At 39.5% G+C, this 21,507-nt stretch overlaps 1 protein-coding gene across 3 annotated transcripts in view; it reads right to left on the bottom strand.

Annotated features, from left to right (window-relative positions):
• Positions 1-18,793, bottom strand: part of ptpro (protein tyrosine phosphatase receptor type O) — a 32,549-nt gene extending 13,756 nt beyond the window's left edge. The window contains exons 1-13 of one of the 3 annotated variants that reach the window (XM_065273379.2): positions 18,505-18,793; positions 9,325-9,595; positions 7,766-7,921; positions 7,536-7,688; positions 6,590-7,108; positions 6,337-6,498; positions 6,025-6,221; positions 5,539-5,659; positions 5,259-5,452; positions 4,725-4,836; positions 3,591-3,754; positions 2,232-2,352; positions 1,374-1,507 (exon numbers count right to left, since the gene is read on the bottom strand). In XM_065273379.2, coding sequence (XP_065129451.1) covers positions 1,374-1,507; positions 2,232-2,352; positions 3,591-3,754; positions 4,725-4,836; positions 5,259-5,452; positions 5,539-5,659; positions 6,025-6,221; positions 6,337-6,498; positions 6,590-7,108; positions 7,536-7,688; positions 7,766-7,921; positions 9,325-9,595; positions 18,505-18,585 — 2,385 coding nt within the window. In that variant the 5' untranslated portion in view covers positions 18,586-18,793. Of the gene's footprint in view, positions 1-1,291; positions 1,508-2,231; positions 2,353-3,590; positions 3,755-4,724; positions 4,837-5,258; positions 5,453-5,538; positions 5,660-6,024; positions 6,222-6,336; positions 6,499-6,589; positions 7,109-7,535; positions 7,689-7,765; positions 7,922-9,324; positions 9,596-18,504 lie in introns of those variants that run through there. The other 2 variants (XM_065273378.2, XM_065273381.2) reach the window with 2 other exon arrangements.
• Positions 18,794-21,507: the final 2,714 nt, after the last annotated feature.

The raw sequence follows: 21,507 nt of genomic DNA, 5'->3' as shown, positions 1-21,507 counted from the left end.
GCCCACTGCACCGGGTGTGTGTGTTTAAAAATTGCAAGAAGGTTAATGCAGAGGACAAATTTCAAGTATGTGTTGCATACTTGACAAGCAATATCACTTTCACTTTCTCTGAAAAAATGCCTAAAAGGGGAAAAATCTGTGGCACATGACAGAGGCAAGAGTGCTTGCTTACCAGTGTTGCCAGATTTTGAACAAACAGCCAATGTTCAAAATCCAATGAGAAACTTTAAAGATCAAAATATTGGGACAAGCACCTTCTCACTTAAATAACAGCAAAAACTTGGATCACTTCATGAGCCAAAGCTATAAACCAGGGGTCTCCAAGCTTTTTGTGAGCAAGGGCTACCACAATGGATAAAACTGGAGGGCTAGATTTTGATAAAGTCTACTCAAAACTTTTTTGTTTTACTTTGATTTTATTTGATTTCACATGTTGATATGTTTTAGTATTGTTTAAAATGTTAACATAAGTAAACCAAGCCAAACTAATATAAATAGCAATAAATAAATATTACAATTGAGACTTTTAATAGAATGTGCTTTGGCAGGCACCTCACAGACTTGCCTGCGGGTACCACGTTGGAGACCCCTGTCATAAACAGTTAAGTGCCAAACCAAACTGGTATAAAAGCAAAAAAAAAAAAAAAAACATGGACCGGGCAACACTGCAATACAGTGCTAAGAGAAGCAGCATAATATTATTTTTCTCAAAGGAGTGAATAATAACCAAGCGAGTACATTGCTATGGTTACCTTAACATTTAGGGGATTCACTTCTGCATTTAAATGCGGTTGTCACCGCCAAAAATTTGCAGTATGTGTGAAGTCATAAAGTACTAGGATCTGTGAGAGGATCTGCTGAGATGCAAAAACAATAAATGAATTGAGAATGAATTGATCAGTCATATATCTGATCATTATAATAAACAGAGCAGACTCAGTCAGACTCACAAGTTTCCTCTAGATCAGACTCATAGACACATGTGATGTCATCTGTGATTGTGTATAGCTCATTTTTACATGGCTCTCTCAAATGCATGATTCTGATTGGCCAGTAACCATATTCCAAGGTTTGCTCTTTTCAGCTGCAAATCATTTTCACAGGTACAGTTTAATATTACACAAAAATAAACATAAATATTTCTTTTAATTATTAATTACTAAATAGTGTGTTTATGACATTTGAACATCTTGTCTTATCTTAAAACTGAATTTTGTTTTCTTACGGAAGGTCTGCATTCATTAAAAATGAGCAAATAAAATATTTCAAATCAATATTTAATGCTCCTTACCTTATGAGGTAAATGGCTGTGAAAAAAGCGGAATAATGTGCATCCTTTACGTGTTTGAGAAGAACTGAGGTCAGACTCTTACTTTCTGTTTTCTGTTGAGTCCCAGTTGTCTACAGATGATCTGGTAGAAATCAACAACACCGTCTTCAGTCCACAGCAGTGTGACGGCCGTATCTGTGGTGTTAATGGCGTAGAGAGACTTTGGAGGGGCCGGATCTGTTCAGAGAGGACACAACAGCACTAACACATCAGCACATAAAGTTCCTCTAGACCAGCTTATAAACAACTATAATAAGGAAGAAGAAATGGGTGATTCTGTCACGTTTCAAACTGTCTTCTGTACAGGAAACCACATCATATATCTAAACAGAAAGTTATTTAAAGAATCAGATCATATTGTCTCAGACACAGTTGTTCTGCAAGGCTGCACCTTAGTTTTACTTTTAGACTTTGTTTTTATTTCAAAGGATATAAAGTAAGACTTTACACTTCACAGAGAACCTCACAATAAATCTGCTTAATTTTCACTTATATTAATCTCAATGACATCATCACTTCATTGTCAAGATGACATTCAGTGTTTTCAGTATGGGTGGGTGTGGTACTGTGTGTGTGTGTGTGTGTGTGTGTACCTGGTAATTATCACGTTGTGGGGACCAATTGTCCCCACAAAGATAGGAATACCAGTGTTTTTGTGACCTTGTGGGGACATTTTGATGTCCCCATGAGGAAACAAGCTTATAAATCAAACAAGATGATGTTTATTGAAAATCTAAGGTACAAGAAAGGTTTTTGTGATGGTTGGGGTTAGGGAATGGGGCAGGTAAGGGGAATAGAATATACAGTTTGTATGGTATAAAATGCATTACGTCTATGGAATGTCCCCACAAAACATGGAAACCAGAATGTGTGTGTGTGTGTGTGTGTGCGTGGTACTAACCCAGCTTCATGATGTGAGGCAGTGATGTGTTACGGCTTCTCTCTGTGCAGGCAGTGACTGTCAGGTTATAGATGTCACCCGGAGGAAGAGCCAGAGATGCCTTCATCATGTTACGAGTGACCTGAACACAATCACACAGAAAAACAACCTCACAAACTGTCTCTATAGTGACACATTCATTGACTACAGAGAGGATTAACAGCTCAATTATAATCTAAAGCTCAACACATTCAATAGTCTACACAATTCTACCAGTGACAAAACAAACTCTCACTTTACATACTGGATTATTTAGTGACATGTTAATGCTATGCAAATGTTTTAGTTATGTTTACATCCTCTCTGAAATACTTGATTCTGATTGATCAACCACACCATTACAACATTTCTAAATAATGACTGTTGCCCAAATTTCTACTCAAAATTTCCTAGCTATGTTTTTATGTATTTGGTAAGTGGATGTACTGTATCATGAGCAGAGTCATGTACAATCATTTGATGATCAAGACAGTTTGTGCAAAAAAACCTTATATTGAGATGTTTGAGGTATATTGTGTTAATTACCACAGACACCTGCTCCATACAGATTCATCAATATTAGAATGACGTGCCTATGATACCAGACAGTACATGTCAGATAAAATAATCTGTTCTCAAAGTCAGTTTCATAAATGTCATAAAATCTTTATAAGTTCTTAGTCTCTGTCTCTCTCTCTCTCTCTGTCTATTTTTCTGACTACACCCTTAGCAAGCCTGCTTTCATCTGATTTCTCTCTCTCTCTCTCGCTCTCTCTCTCTCTCTCTCTGCAGTGCTGGTGGGTGTCTCAGCATCTTCACTCAGCTCTGTATGAAAACCTTTAGCCAGCGTTAATTAAACGTTGTCTGTGTGTTACATAAATATGTGTGCTGCTGGTTAATTAGATTCATTAGAGTCTACTGCCACAGTGATGCTGCCCTCCGTCAGTTTAATTAGACTCAAGAAACACACAGAGGACATTAGCAGCTGATCTCAGACCCGTCTCTGTGCTGAGGCAGATATAATGCCCTAATGTAACAGCTGTATATGAACTAAAGTCATTCATGAGCTTCACAAACAGAGACTCACACGAGCATCGGACAATAAAGACAGATGACATTCTTTTCAATCTGATTCAATCTGTGTACATTATGTACCATGTCAAGCTAATAATAATTTGATCCATGTACTTACCCCACATGTGTAAATATAGCATGTTACAAAAGTAAAATATGGTTTAGTACAGTAAAACAAGCTGTTCTGCACTAGATAACCTTTGTGTAATATATATGATGTATGTGGAGCACACATGTATTTAGTGTGTGTGATTGACAGCTGCTCACATCTACAGTGTATCTTCGTCTGGATCCTTTCCTTCCCTCCGCCACCACCTGCCAGTGCAGCATCCGAGAGTGAGACAGGTCAGTGAAGAGATCTCCATACGTCCACCGCACGTACAGCATCCCGTGAGAGTAATCCACAGTTGAGATGTGAGGAGCTTCTGGAGCTGAGACAAAGACAGACAGACAGACAGACAGACACACACACACACACACACACACACAGAGACAGATAGGTACAGACAGACAGAAACAGACAGACAAAGACAGACAGACAAATACAGACAGACACACAAAACAGACAGACAGACAGACAGACAGACAGACAGACAGACAGACAGACAGAGAGATATATACAGACAGACAGGAAAACAGACACAGATAGACAGACGGAGCAATATATACAGACAGACAGACAAACACAGACAGACAGACACACACAGACAAACAGAGACAGACAGACAGACACACAGATAAACACAGACAAACAGAGACAGACAGACAGACACAAACAGACAGACAGACAGACAGACATAAACAGACAGACAGACAAATACAGACAGACAGACAGACAGACAGACAGACAGACAGACAGACAGACAGACAGACACACACACACACACACACACACACACACACACACACACACACACACACAGACAGATAGATACAGACAGACAGAAACAGACAGACAAAGACAGACAGCCAAACACAGACAGACACACAAAGACAGACAGACAGACAGACAGACAGAGAGATATATACAGAGACAGGAAAACAGACACAGATAGACAGACGGAGCAATATATACAGACAGACAGACAGACAAACACAGACAGACAGACACAGACAAACAGAGACAGACAGACAGACAGACAGACAGATAAACACAGACAAACAGACAGAAAAACACAGACAGACAGACACAAACCGACAGACAGACAGACCGACAAATACATACAGACAGACACAGACAGACAGACAGATACAGACAGACAGACACAGATAGACAGACAGATAGATAAAGACAGACAGAGACAGACAGACAGAGAGACAGACAGACATGTGGTTAATGGTCTGTCATATACTGAGCCAGGTCAACTGTAGTAAACACATGTGATATTTTGAGCAGTGTACCTGTAACAAAGCTCACGGTCGAACTTTCGCAGCAGCTCAGGGGCGGATCACCCCACGTCACCATGGTAACACGAAAGTTGTAGTACCATGCCGGTAATAGATCCGTCACTCTCTGTTAGGATGTGAGAAATTATGAAACAATAAGTCAATAAGCGAAAGACAAACAAATGAAACCAGCAGTGAGCCGCTCCATCTGATATCTCTGCAGGAACCCATCGCTTCCCTCAGCCAATCAAAATCAGTTTAACATCTGACCCATACAAGTCCCCAAGATTTAATTAACATCTCTGCCCTCGTCTGAACTGATCTCAGTATTTTTGTCTGTAATGTTCATGTGCATCTGCTTTAAGCTTCAGTGAACTAGAGAGTAATTGAGAGCAATAAAATCAGCATGTTATTAAATGATGATTATAATAATTACAGAGAGAAAGCGCTGGATCTTTCTAACTGATCTTCAGAGCGACTGACTATACTGACTGATTTAAGCAACAGAAACAAACATTCGGTCGCAATCTCTCCTCATGTTGTGTTTACCACTGAAGCGATGACAGATGCTGTGGCGGCGATCTCGTAGTAAGTCGTCCACTGCGATGTCTGTGCGGCTGAATTAAAGAAGAAGGTTTGCAGGACGTATTTCCGGAAGGCGACGTTATAAGGCCTCTGCCAGCTCAAAATCACAGCCGTGGGACTGAGAGGATAAACCACCAGATCCCGAACCCCCGTGGGCTCTGATTAAAGAAATAGATGGGATAATTAACCAATCAGAAATGGTTTCAAATTCATTGGCTAATGTGAATGGCCAAGCGTGTCAGACCTATATCGATGATGACCGGCTCGGAAGGGGGACTAATCAGTGGTCCATTAGTGTGATAAACCATCACTCTGTACTGAGCACCCGGCATCAGATTAGTGATGACATCACTGGTGATGTTCTCCTGTATGAGAGAAATATCAGTTCTATGAATACACAAACAACATATAAATATTTAGCAAGATATGTTTATCAAGAAAAATAAATTTAAATATCAGACATTTAGCTTCTGATATTTAAATCAGACTTTGTGCTGTGACAAAGTACTGCTTCACTGGAACTAGAGGTGTCGGGGTTGATCTGGTGAAATGAGGTTGAGGTGTTTGTTGACCAGGTGAGGTTGAGATGTTGATGTTAATAAGGTGAAATGAGGTTTAGGTGCTGAAGTTAATCAGGTAAAATGAGGTTGAGGTGTTTTGTTGATTAGGTGAGGTTGGTCAGGTGAAGTGAGGTTTAGTGTCAGGTTGAGGTTGATAAGATGAACATTACCTCAGAGCAGTAGGTGCTCTCCATGCGCTGACTGATGCTGGGCTGCAGACACGTGAGTGACAGAACTGAGATCAGACTGCTGTTGTATTTGTGAGCTGATGGAGCCCAGGAGACAGCAGCTGTGCTTGAGTCCAACATCTTCACACTGACAGCCTGTGGACGCTCCTGAGGTTGAGCCATCCACTCACCTGACGGACCTGTGACACACACAGAGACCTGCTGAGTTCTGTTCATCTGTGCGACAGATGTGTGTTGATCTGCCTGTAAATTAAAATGTAAAATATATCAGGGATACATAAGAGGGGTGCATACTAAGGTAGAAAGTGAATCCGGTGTCTGCTGAACTCTCTCTGGGTTCACAATCTCCAGACGAACTGAGCGTTGACACATGGATTCGATACGTTCCTGCTTCTGAGAGTTCACTGAAGAACTCATGAGTGTTTTCATCCACTGATGCCGTCTCTGTGATGTTTCCTGTTCAAACGAAGAACAACAAGACATCAAGATTTAGTAGAACAAACTCGAGTCTGAATGGTAGGAGGATGATAACACAAACTACTCTAACCATCACGGTAGATGTAGATGTTAAAGCCATCAAAGGATGTCGGTGGACTGGGCGGTAACCATCGTAACTCAAGAAGAATTGGAGACGGAGGGGTCGGCAGGACAGTCGATTCAAAGTTCAGACTCATAGCTGAACCAGGCTCATTTGAATCCTCATATTCTGGTATCAAACCATTGACAAACTCATCCACTTCAGTCGGGGCCGGACTTCCTGTCGATTCTGTCCAGAGCGTGTCGGTGTTGTTTTCTTGGATGGGTTCTGCTGTCGTGAGATAAACATCTGTACTAAACTCTGAGCTGTGGGTCAGGTTTTCAGATGGATCCACGGTCGTTTGGATCACAGTGGCACTCAAGACTTCACTTTTCATTTCTTCACTGTTTGTTTCAGCTGAAGAGACTTCACGAGTCCTACGAGACACAGATGCATTGTGGGAAGCCTTCAGAAGTGCTATAATTGCAGATGAACCCCGGTCACTGAGGTGAATGATCCTGAAGGACACGTTGAGCGGAGGGTTTGGGACTGGAGAAGAATGAGAACAACACAATGAAATTAACACAATGAGCTTTATAAAGAAAGCCTCTATTGCAGGCCCGCGGGCCAAATGCGTCCCTCTCATTATCTTTCTGATTTAAAATCAGTGTGGTTCTTTTTAAAGCTGCCTTTTTCACTGTAAATGACAAATGATGGCTGATAAACCAGGATGAGAGTCGGAAAGGGTGTGAATTATTAACAGTACAGAAAAGATACATCCAATGGGAGTTTAACCTCAAGATTCAATTCAATTAATATGTGTATGAATTTTTGATCTTGTACACACCAAAATAGAAATTAAACTAATTAAACTACAACAAAATTACATCCCAAACAAACATGAGCTCACACAACACTGATTTCAGATTTTGTAAATCAATAACAGACAGACAGATAATAATGTTGTGTGTCTTACCCGTCCTGTGATACTGAGGTTCATGAGTGATGTCACTGTGTTTCATCAGTGTCGTCCTGTTGACTGTGACTTCTGAGATCAGCTGGAAGGTGATGTTACTGTAACATGTGCCTGATAGCCAATGCTTAAAGACTGTTTTACCTTTGAAAAAATCTACACACAGAATAACAAAGAAACAGGTTTATATCACATTAAGTCAGTCAGTAATGATGTCAGCGTGTGCGATGTACCTTTATAAAGCATATAACGCTGATGATGACCCTCTGTGTAACTGATGTTTACTCGAGTGTAGATGTTTCTCTCGGGAGAACTGATGTGAAACACAACGGCTGTTTCTGGACTCGGACCATAATCAGATATCTGGACGCTGTCTAGAGGAAGAGGTTCTGTACACACACACAGATTTGTGTTATACATTAGTGAGATATAAAAAATGAAATCAAATTCATTTCTAGGTTTATTTCAGTTTAATGCCACTAATAAAGTGAAGGATGAGCAGAAAGGTGATATCTGTCATTGCAGTGTGATATAAAGGGCCCTATTTTAACGATCTGAAACGCAAGTGCAAAGCGCAACGTGCAAGTGAGTTTGTGGGCGGATCTTGGGCGCTGTTGCTATTTTCCCGGCGTGAGAAATAACTCTTGCGCAGGGCGCAAATCAATAAGGGGTTGGTCTGAAGTAGGTTCATTATTCATAGGTGTGGTTTGGGCGTAACGTCAAATAAACCAATCAGAACGCTATCCAACATTCCCTTTAAACGCAAGGGCGCAAGTTCCATGGCGGGTTGCTATTATTATGACGGATTTACCAGGCGCACGCCAGGAGCGGTTCACAGCCGAGGAGACCGACGTTCTTGTAAGAGCAGTCAAAGACAGAGAAGTTGTTTTGTATGGGGATACGAGAAACCCAGCGTAGTTTAAACAGGCGTGAGAGGAAATAGCCACAATTGTCTCATCAGCTGGCATCCCCATCGTTGCGCGAAGCGCTACAATGATGTCAGGAGACGGCGGAATCCCAAGCTTGCCAGCATAAATCGGGCATGCCGTGTAACGGGAGGTGGATCTGCCTCTACACAGACGCCAGCAGAGGACATCGCTGCGTCCACCCTCACCGCTGAAAGCCAAGAAACGCAAGCAGTCCAACCCCAAAGTACACTTACAAATCAAGTTCACATACATTAAGGTTTATTATAAAAACATTTTAATTATTATTTACATAAAATAAACGTAATACAGCCACACAACAAACTTATGAAAATATTTTAATCGTTATTTGCATGAGAATTTTTTAACGCAGCCACACAATAAATAAAAACTATCACCGCAATGCTCACCACTATGATTCCCCTTATCTCGTGTATTAATATTTTTTAGTGTAACAATTTATGATTTGCAAAAATAACTGTTGCATCTGTGTAGATTAGATGCAAAGTGTATGCGCGTTGTGCACGCTATATGGTCAAGCATGCGGCCTTAAAATAGCATAATGAACAACGCGCAACGCGCCACTGACTTTAAACTTTTTTTTTCTGGTCAGTGGCGCAATTGTTTTTTGAATCTGCAAAATAGCATCAGGGATGGTTTGTGCCGGAACACGCCTCTTTTTTTGCGCTGAACCGCCCAGGGAGCGCAAGTTCATTCCCTAGTTTGCCGACGTGCGTCTGTGGAGGGAAAAACCCGCTGTGCGCCGGTGCAAAATACGAATGATACATGCGTCACTGACAAAGTCAATTGCGCTGGGTGCAAGATAGGGCCCATAGTGTTATTATGACACAAAGATGTGGTCTTACTGGTGAGAAGCGTGACTGTTTGAACAGGTTTGGGGTTGTTTCCCAGCAGCAGACTGATGGTATAACACAGGCCGTGATATGAGATGTTAAACAGCAGCGCTTCTGGGAGTGTCTGATTGTTGTTGGGTCTGGAGAACACGAGAGTGTGTGTGTAAGGTTCTCCGGACACTCGAACTGAATACATGGACATATTCTGTCTGACATCATCAGCATCCAAACGCATCAGCAACCGGATCTCATCCTGGAACTCCACCTGGAACGAAACCACACTCTGAAAGAAAGAGAGAGAGAAATCTGATGAGCCTCATATGTATTTGATCATTCAAAATGTGATGATGATGTCATATAAATAAAACTCATGATATTTTACAGCAGATGATCATTTCTAAAATCCTCTGATGTTTAGGGTTAGAAGTGTGTGATGAGACTCACATCAGATGCATCTAATACAAAATCATTAAGTCGAACAAATGTGATTTGGTGAGAATGATTTTAATCTGTGTGTGTTGAGCCTGGAATGATAAACAATATAACTGCTATGAAATGATTCCTGTATATTTCTGAAGATTCAATAAGAGATGAAGAGATCCAGGAAGATATATGAGATTGTCTCCATTATTAAACTGTGTGTGTGTGTGTGTTATCAGTTTAGTGGAGTGTTCAGCTCAGACTGTAGAGCCCTTTTCACAGAAAAAACACAGAAAATGCATCCAGGGATTGTTTGATTTTTGGTTCTTTCACACTGTTGATGATGTTCTGGAATCTGTGCGGGCATTCACACACGTACCGTAAAGAACCCGTTAAGACACGTGCCGTATTTAAAGTCTGCAATTGGTAGCATCTAAAGTTTGCTTGTGATTTCTCTCTCTCGAAAAACCACACGCATGCATTTTAGTTTCATTTCATCTGATCTCTGCTTCAGTCCAGTTTGCAGACATTTCTCGACATAAAATGTTGATCTGTGTTTGTGTTAAAGAGCTGAACCATAACTTCTTGTTGCGATGACACGCGTCCTTATTACGGCACGCCCCTTACGGCATGGTTTCTGCCTCTTGTTCACACAGAATGCTTTCCGTGAATGTTACGCCAATGTTATTAGGTCCTCTTTACATAGCGGTCCCAGAACGTGTTTGTGTGACTCTACGCCAAATTAATTGTACATTTTCTGGGACCAAAGTGCAGTGTGAATGGGGTACAACTGTGTTATTACACCCATCACATACTTCACTATGTCAATGTTACTATAACCTCATTCACACAGCACGGAATATTTTCCGAAATGTCTGTGTAAAAAGGGCTTATGGTACAGTTACTCTGGTATTATCTTGTTAGAGATGTGTTTGATGATACTGCTGGTGATGTTTTGTCTGTGTGTGTGCTTCTGGAGGTCAAACGAGACACAGTTTCATTAAAGGGATAGTTCACACTAGAATTAAAATTCTGTCACCATTTCTTCACCCTCATGCTGTTGTAAACCTTCATGAGTTTGTTTATTCTGTTGAACACAAAAGAAGATATTTTGATAAATGATGGTCACTTCACAGTTGATGGTACCCACAGTAGAATAAACAAATACATCAACTGTGTGCTTATTAAAAGATCTTCATTTGTGTTTAACAGAATCTCAGAAACACATACAGGTTTACAACATCATGAGGGTAAAGAAATGATGACAGCATTTTTATTTTGTATAAATGATCATTTTATCTCGTACAGTGACAGACCTACAACAGAAGAACACAGGCTGACATTAACATCTTCAGTTCTTCATGTGATTTAATCAGAGAGATTCACCACCATCCACACAGCACACAGACACAAAGGATTTTGGGATTACAGAAAACTGAGCAGTTATTACAGCAAAGAGCTGAAGACTTTACTGACATGTGACAGACATAGTGACAGACAGTTATATATCTATCTCTCTCATTTAAAATTGATTTGTTTATTTGACAATTACTGAGACATGTAGTCTTTATAAGTGTGATGTTTACTGGGACTCAAACTCCTGACCTTGGCATTGCTACTGTCACAATGCACCAGTTAAATGATTATTGAAATCAGCACTGATGGCCTTTAAATCAAATCATATCGAATGTTAATCATCTATGACATTGAATCCTGATATCAGTGAAGAAAACATCAGTTTGTCCATCAACACTTAGACAAAACTAAAGGTAAACATTCATGCATCTACACTTTATCCACCTCTGCTAAACCGTCCATACAGAAAATCCCTGGGGCTCCGTGCCCTGATCCTGGTTCAACCCTAAAATCTTGCTGCTCACTTATAACACGTACGTGGCGACGTAGGATAAACAAATATTATAGAAGTATTGTGATAAATGATAATAAAGATATTTTTATAAAATATGGTAAGCACACAGTTGACAAACCAAATTGAATACCATAGTATTTGATTTTTCTACTATGGAAGTCAATGGTTTCACCAGCTGTGCTTTGCTTACCTTCATTTATCCAAATATCTTCTTTTGTGTTCATCAGAAAAAATTCATACAGAATATCCCTTTAAAAGCAACCTGTGTGTGTATTTGAGAGATGACTTGAGAGTATAGACATACATCTGTGTTTTTTTTTTCATTTCATATTCTTTACTAGTTTTTATTTATTTATTTTATTAGTTCTATGTGTATTTCATTATATCTAGTTATTTTATTCTACATCATTTTTCTTAACATTGTTTAAATCTTATGTTGGCACTGTATTGTCTTTCCAGATATGCGTTTCCAGTGGTCTCCATCTCAAGGTTTTTATTGAAAAGTACATTTCCACTGTCTTTGTTTGGTATAATACCATCTGTTAATTCTGCTTCTAGTCAGATTAAGTTAGTCTGTCCGTTAACCAAGTTAGGTGAAGCTAGTCAGACCATCGAAAAACTGAGCATTGACCGCAACTTTATCTCTTAATTATCATTAAATCACTTAATCTCCTGCCTGCTGTTTTCTCATTCATCTATTTTACTAGGGCTTGGTATTGGCAAGGGCCTCACGATACGATACATATCACGATACATTGGGTCTTGATACAATGTATCAGGATACAATACAATACATTGCATGTTGCGATACACTGCAATACTTTTTATTTTTTTATCAAAATTGTACAAAAAATAGAGCTGTATTAAAAAAAAAGTGCTTCCACATTTGAAAAATGCATTGATTTAAAATTTTCTGGCATTTCCTCACTCCCGCTAACTTCTGAGACATTGGCCGAATGACCGTATATGACAGACAACTGGACAGTGACAACTACAGCAGCGGCGGGGGAGGTCTTTCAAAGGACATAGAGTGATTTGATGGGGTTTTAAAAATACCGATAGTAGAGATTAAAATATCGATACGGTGGGATATGTATCACGATCACGATAGATAGCTTTATCGCTATTTTTGCACACCCCTATATTTTCACACACATATTTTAAATAAAGGATGGAGTCATTTTTTCCCTGACATGAGAGAGATTAAGAGAGCTAGATCTAAAGTTGGATCTGTGGAATCAGGACATAGCCATAGTTGGATCTTTCATTTTGGTGTTGTCGGTTAAATGAAAGTCAGCAGGATCTATCACTACACAGTACACACCCAGGAAGCAATAGCCATCATTTCACTGTCTGGATAAACGATAAACCTAATATTTTATTTGAGTTATTTTTGGGCTATGGTAAGACATCTATTACATTTTCACTGCCAGGCCAAATTTTGCCTTGTTTTAGCCTAGACGTCTGTGTAATATTGTGTCTTTAGTGCATTTAAAAGACATCTGAACAAACACATGCAGTTTTCATGAAGACAACAACTCAAACAGAAAGTACACAAATAAGTTACTGAAAATGTTACTCATGCACATTCAACACAAACACAATGAGCCAGCAAACATTGCAGAAGTAACTCCTGTGATGATGCAGAGTTTTAGGTGTTTCCCTCCTGTGGTTTTTCATTAAAACTAAACATCACACCCCCTCCTCGCCCAGGAAACACAACAAAGAGCCCCTGCTGATGCCCACCATCACGCTTAACCAAACACCCCCGAATCCACCCGCGGACAGCAAGAACCAACCAATCAAATCATCAGCTCGCTCTAGAGGAGTGTCTGATGGGTGTCAGTCTGATTTAGCAGGTTTGGATTTTCCTCCACTCTTTTGAGTTTCTACACAGAGAGGATTTACATCAGCACATCTAAGGCCCTGTTTACACCTGATATCAAGATGCATTTTGGTTGAGCAGATCACAAGTAAATGATGTTAAATACAACAACGGGGTGTAAAACATTTTAAACATATTCGGTAGTCGTCCACGCATGCCAAAAACACATCAAAAGACTGCCTACTCGGCTATTGATCTAATGTGTGATGTAGTGTTGTCAAAAATATACATTTTTGATACATATCGATACTGACAAATTATAAAACGATTCCAGTACTCGTGTCCCACGGAATCGATACAGTTGCGGGTTCTCTCTCTCTCTCTTTTTCTTTGCTGCTGATATAAAATCAAAAACCAAGTGAACCACCATTAATGACACATATGTACGTCTTTGAGCTCATTTACATTAATGACATGCATGGTTTGCCAAAAGTAAAAAAAAAGGAATGCAAAAAATGCTTCACCCTTTTCATTCATAGCTATCTATGCCTAGCAACATCAGTACATGGCTGCAGCTTAATGATTCAAGAGTACCGCGGTATAGACCCAAATAATACAATGTGAACAGAGACCAGCGGAGAAAGAGGGAGCAATCGAGCCCAGTTTCGGACCAGGAAATTGAACCATATATGAAATTGTGTTCCTTGGTCTAGATTACTCACAGAATTTAACTTTGTGTCATGCAAAATTTTTGCTCAAGTTAAATATTTTCAATATTGACATCAATTTTTGTCAATCGCCCAGCGAGAGTTTGCGTCTATTTGTGTTTGGTGTGTATGCCCCATATGAGTAAGGATTAGTGTTTGACAGTACTCTCTGTTCATCTGTTTGTTACACCAATAACAGAAATACTGTGAGGGCCCTGAGACAGCTACAACCAAAAAACTTTCAATGAACCCCATAACCATCAGATGAAGACAGAGACAGTCAAACATGATGCTACACTAGATGTCGCCTTGGGGTTCTAAGCATGCAGCAAAACTGCCGCCATCTTGGAACAGGGGTCTTGTCATAGGAAGTAGCTAGGCAATGCTACTATCTCCACCTGTACTTCGCATTCATGATTTTATTTCCATTACTCCTTTGCCTACAATGACGCTGATGCAGGGCTCCCCTGTTTCAAGATGGCGGCTCCATTTGACGCATTCATTTCAATGAACTGCCGTAGCCTAGTGCACATATCTATGAACATGTGTCTGCAATCATTCGCAGCACAAATCTCTCATATCATACCAATGGCAACATTTGTAATGGTGCATTCACATGGGGCGCCAGTGTTAACCCTTGACAGAGGGCATGTTTGAAGCGTGGCCAACAGCCAATCACATGCTCTTCTGTTCTCCGGTCTTGCATAAACGTAATTGGCTGGCTCTGCATTAGGTTATTCGCATAAGGCAATCAGATTGGTTGATGCACCCATTGGTGCTTGAAAAGTTGAAAAATATTTTGCTGTGAGCAATGGCAGTGAAGCGACGCCGATGGATCCACAATTTAGTTCGCCAATGCATGACGTCACCCATTCAAAGAAAATGAGAAGCGTTAAACGCTTGCGCACTATGTGAATGTACCGTAAGGTGTTCAGCTTTAAGTGTTGGGAAATGTCTAGAGATATACTGTATGACTATTAAACATAGACCTGCAGCAGTGAACACAACTGTTTTTATATTTGATTGCAGTGATACTGACGGTAAAGAGAAAACATTCTGATACACAAAAGATCCTGATGGAGTTTTATGGGATGAGGATCATATATCAGTGATGACTCAAAGCAGTAAACATCCCAACCAAGATCTCTGCTTGAACTCATGAAGACCAGGACAAGATGATAAGACTGAACCACAGGCATCTATAATACAGACAGACTCTTAAAAACATCCTCTCTCTCACACACACACACATATATATATTAGGGATGCTTAACGATTAAATATATATATATATATTATCAACAAATACAGACTTGCAATACATTTTGAACATTTATAAACAAGTCTCTAAAATAATGACTTACACAGACTTTAATTTAGTGGTCATGTGACTGCTGCAGTGTCCAGCCAATCACTGCTTATCAACTAACAGACTCCAGCCCTGAACATCAAATCAACCACCAGCCGACCTAAAGACTGTCTCGACTCCAGTCTCAGGGTGTTTTCAGACCTGTAGATCGATTACTTTGTTTCGAAACCGGTGGTTAAATGGCTAAAATGTTGCAATTTCATGTTGGTTCAGTTTGCATTCACAAGGCAATATTTCCAAATGGACCAGACTTTGTTAAAGTGCACCTATTTCATTGCTTAAAAACAACATTATTTAGTTTATTTGGTACAATACAATTAGGGCTGGGACAACGCGTCGACGTAATCGACGACGTCGACGCAAAAAATACGTCGACGCAAAAAATACGTCGACGCAAAATATGCGCGTCGATTCGTCAGACCCAAAAAGACGGCGCCGTTGAGTAGTAGCAACGCGAGTGGCTCCAGTCCACGCCGGCTTCACAGCAAGTGTGAGCAGTGCGTAAGCGGCGCATGTTTTTTCAGCGCCCATGTTAACAAGCATGCACCCTGCCGCATGAGGAGCGCGAGCTCGCGGCTCTGTAACAACAGTGTGCAATCGTTTCTGCGTCGGTTCTGCTGCGCTGCTCAAGCTCAATTAAAGTGAAAGTGCTTTGTTTATGGTTTAAATGCTCGTGGACTGCTGCGAAAGAGTGTCATTTTACCATAAAATCATGAATGTGATGCCAAGTGTGTTTTAAACAGAGCAATTTAACAAAAAGCAATGAAATATGTAAAAACACACTGTTGCCAGAAGACTGCGTTTTCATTCACTCTCTGTACAGCAGTAAATGAGACCTCATCTATCTTAATAAACTTAAGAGAAAGAGATTTAATAATGTATGTGCTTCTTAAGTTTAATTGTGTTTATATCTGTCATTACATGGACTAGAACAGCACGAAAACAATGTGGATTAAACAAATCAAGTTATAAAAATTACACTGTGTGATCATCAAAAGGCACATTGAAGAGGTTTTGCTCATAAATGCATGCAAAATAAAGTCATTTGAACTTGAGATTTTTATATTGTTACTAAACAGCACAGAATGAGCTGCAAACGCTTTATGAAATGCTACCTCTGACTAAGAATGCATTATTTTGCACTTGTATAGTCTTTTTTTATTTTGAAATTTCAAGAGCAATCAACATATATTGAAATGTTTACATTCAGATATGTAAATCAACATGTATAAATTGCTATTAGTAAATTAATGGGGAGATAATCGATAATCGAATCGAATCGAAGTCGAATCGGACTGATAAAATGAATCGTTAGATTAATCGATGCATCGAAAAAAGAATCGCTAGATTAATCGTTTAAAAAATAATCATTTATCCCAGCCCTAAATACAATGTGTTTGCGTGGTTTTTTGTTTAAAAAACACATAATTTCCACTGAACCTTTTTGTAGCTCCAGATTTCCCTGTCTTCCTGAAACGCACAGATTTTGTACAAAACTGTCCCTGATTGGCCAGCTAATCTGTACGTTGTGATTGGTCTGAATACCTCTGATGTCTGACGGAAATGTGACACTCCTTACCATGTTTGAAAGATTCGGTTGCTAACAGGAGATAAGTTACTGGCTGTAAATCCAAAGCAGGAAGAATTTTGATAATGTCGGTCTTGTCTGCATCACCAAATCCCAGAAAGTTAAATGTTGCCTATAAACCGTGTGTTTATTGTAGTCCAAGAAAAGAGATTTACATTGGAGATGATAACTTTGGGGTATGTACCTTTTGCATATTGTAAACATTTACTAACACACACTTACACGCAAAAGGAAATGTAAAATCCTGAATAAGATAATTGGTGCCCTTTAATGCAAAGCATGTGTGAGTAAACTCTCCTTTAATTGTTCAGAGTGCATCTGTTCATTTTCTGTAATTCTGCTCAAAGTTATCCAGACTTTGGCAGGAAAACATTCTTACTATGTACCTATTGTGGAGAAGAGCAATTAGAAGACATAGTTTGTTTGCAATCGAGCGGAGACCACCTCGTTCAGGTTCAGTCTCTGATTGGTTGTTTTGGTGCGGATCCGAGCGTGATTGCCGTGTTCACATATGCCTAAATAAACCAAACCAAGGGAGAAAACCGCACCAGGTTCCGAAACAAAGGCTCAGGTCTGACAACACCCTCAGTGAGTTACATCACACATCTATCAGACCCTGAAGTTCACTGGTCTGGTCAGTAGACTGTTGCTATGGCTACCAAGCTCAAGTATGACGGCACAAAAATGGACAGTGATGTCATAACTGGCCAAATCACACAAACCATTCAAACATCCAGCGTTTACATGTGCTAACATCAGATCAGACCGGAGGATTACTTTCTGGTTACTCTCACAACATCTTTAACATCTGAAGTTCTTCACCAGCAGAATATTTACTATCATGAGATTATATTAAATATGAATGAATTAACTTCATCAGCTTACAGAAATACAACACTTTAACAGGCAGAATAATTCTGTTAGATTTATTAAAGCAACAGTTCATCATCAAAATAAAGATTCATGTTTAGTAAATCTTTCAATATATACATTAAGATTTGTGTAACACTTTATCCATCAGTTTGTCTATTAAACCTTCAGACAAAACTTGGTCAAGAAAACACAATACACTCAACTCTATTCACTACTGATATCATAACACAAGATCAATCAATGATTTAGCATACACTTAAAACACACACACAACACATGCACGCGCGCGCACACGCACGCACACACACACACACACACACACACACACAGTAATGATGACCCAGTTTCGTGTGCAGTAATATACGTACAGATTTCATCCTTCAACTGAAATCGGTTTCTGTGTTTCTACAACAGATGAAGATGAATCACTATCATCATCACTCATCTTCTGTGTGAGCGCGTTATATCGCGTGCGACTGCAGCGATCGCGTCGCATCAGAAAAACCGCTGATAGTTAATAAATGAAGAGAATAAAAGCACCTGAATGACGATGACGATGGTGAAGGTGGCGAGCAGCGCGCTCCAGACGATAGCAGAACTCATATTAGGACCGTCACACATCCGAACAATAGCGAACAATCAGACCGAGATTGGACCTCCGAACCGAGCCCAACATCCACCAATGAGAGCCGTGCTGTCAGAGCTCACGCGTCCCGTCCATCTGGAGCTAAGTTCGGTTCCGTGAGCTCTCGGTTCGGCTCTGCAGGACGGGTGAATGATGGAGACGCACGGAGGTTCTTGTGAAGCGCAGCAGCGGGTTTCTGTCTCCGGGCTCGCGCTCAAATCCTGCTCAGTTCCCTAACTAGACTGCACACTGAGAAGAAGGGTTTGACGAGCATCAGCCCGTGCTGATGCCAAAGAAAAATATGGAGTCCAAAGAATAATTTCGTGCTGATTCTGGACCGGTATGTAATGTGTGTGTCAGTATAAAGTTAAAGCGTGCCGTCTACTATCTAGGGCACTCGGTAGGGTTTGAGACAGAGCCGTCTGTCGCCCCGCCCTGAATCCCTGAACACAAGAGGTCTGTATCTCATCACATGAGCAAACCTGCTTCAACATCGTCACTCTGTATTCCGTCACATTAAATTCCATCAGCGTTTGAGGACAGATATCATCTTTAATTTCAACTTTTCTCTCGAGTTTAACTTCCCAAAAGCTCATTTAATCATTAACATTTAATTTCCCACACATTATAATAAATAATAAAATATGAACACATCACATAAAGAACATTTTATATATGTGAACAGTTAAAGAGGTAATATAATGAGATTTTTTTAAGATGTCAAATAAATCTTTGGTGTCCCCAGAGTACATATGTGAACTTCTAGCTTAAAATACCATATAAATAATTTATTATAGCATGTTAAAATTGCCAGTTTGTAGGTGTGAGCAAAGATTTTTGGGTGTGCCTTTAAAATGCAAATGAGCTGATGAAATGCCACTAATCGCAATGATGGTCCTTTGTTAAAATTGAATCTCAAATGTGCTGTCAATTAATTATTTCTCTCTCTCTCTCTCTCTCTCTCTGCACTAAATGGCAGTGCTGTGATTGGATAGTGCAGATTAAGCGGCAGTATTATTGTAATAAGACTCGCTATCTATGTCACAAATTGGGCGAAATCTGAACAACATCCGTGCAGAGAATGGTTTACAAAAAGTTATTGGGTTGTTTTTTTCCACATTTTCTAGGTTGATAGAAGCACTTGGGACCCAATTATAGCACTTGGAAAAAAGTCAGATTTTCATGATATGACCCCTTTAAAAACACACACACACAAACATTCATTGATACTCAAGAGAATGATACGATACATTAAGAGTCAGGGGTATGTAAACTTTTCAACATGATGATATGTATTGTTATATTCTTTAGAGATCTGATTTATGACTTCAGACCTGCCTTTCAGAAGCTACCTATGATATGTTCACCAGAAGTCAAAACAATTATTAAATAATCACTTAAGAAAGCAAACAGATGTTCAAAAGTTTACATACCCCTGTCTCTTAATGTACTGTGTTGTGTTCTTGATCATCAGTGAATGCTTGTGTTTTCTGATAGTTGTGTATCTTTCAGTTGTCTTCATTGTAAAAAAAAAAGTATTAACATAGACAATGTTAAACAGTGGTTTAACAAGAAGATGCTGGAAAAGCAAAGATTATGAAGGACCTACAGGATTTTTCTGAGGACTGTCTCAGATCAAATTAAACATAAAAACAATCCTTGATCATCCAGCAAGATCATAGACTAGCTATTAAGAATCATGGCTATGTAAACTTTTGATGTGGGTTATTTTTGTTAATTCAGTTGTTATTTTGTGTTTTAGACTAAATGTAATGTAATCTGTTGTGTACAACAGCTTGCTTACACTAGTACAAAATTCTTTTTATTTCTCATGAATTATCAACATTTTCCTCTGCAAGGTGTATAAACTTATGACCTCAACTGTAGATCAGACAGACAGACTGAAAGATGAGAATACAGCAGGGCCAGAGAGACAGACAGATCAGACAGACAGATGCAGGCTGCTGCCTCTTACCAGCAACAGAGGAGCAGTGGAGTCGCTGGCCAATCACACTCAAACTTGCCTTCTTTCTTTTTTCTCTCAGATTAAAGCTGGGCTGTGATTGGCTGATGAGGTTCTCCAGGGTGATGGAATGTGCACAAAGGATTTCCCCAATGGACTTCAATGTACAGCAGCACAAAACACACACACACACACACACACACACACACACACACACACACACACACACACACACACACACACACACACACACACACACACACACACACACACACACACACACACACACACACACACACACACACACACACACACACACACTAATTATAATGCTGTGGCATTTTATTATATGATTGCATGATAATTCTGACATCAATGAGCTGATAATCAAAGTAATGCTTGACTTTGTGTTTCTGAACGACTAAACCATGAATAAAATCCAACAAATACAAACAATTAATACTGTGTTGTTTTTATGTGTGTGCGTAAATGTGTGTATGCAGCTGCAGTAAATGCGCATTTTGTGCGTGTGTGTTCTGCCATCTAGTGGTCCAATATAAAATTGACAGCACTAATATGTAAGACGTCGTAATTAATTGTCTACTAATAGGTATATCATTATTTATATTTTGGCTGTGTAATGATAATTGTGTGTATATAGTGGTTATATAACCACTGGAACCAACCAGACGACCTCAAATGTCGTGTTGATATCATCATACTAATTTCTTTAATTTAAAAAAATATACCGAGATAAACCACGAAACGTCACAATTTTAAATAAATCTTTTGTACATACTTAGAAACATTTACCCAGTTGGTTTCCTGTCGCAAGTGATGTCACTTCCTGCAAGACTATGCAATTAATTAACTTGCTTAAGGGATTTTTTATAAAAGATTGACCGAATGAAAAATGATATTGATATAAGAGGAGACATAAAAAATGTAAAACAAT

The sequence above is a fragment of the Paramisgurnus dabryanus genome, chromosome 1 (genome assembly GCF_030506205.2).
Source record: "Paramisgurnus dabryanus chromosome 1, PD_genome_1.1, whole genome shotgun sequence".
Classification (NCBI taxonomy): Eukaryota; Metazoa; Chordata; class Actinopteri; order Cypriniformes; family Cobitidae; genus Paramisgurnus; species Paramisgurnus dabryanus.
The sequence above is the reverse complement of the archived record's forward strand: the minus strand, read 5'-3'. Positions and strand labels throughout refer to the sequence as shown.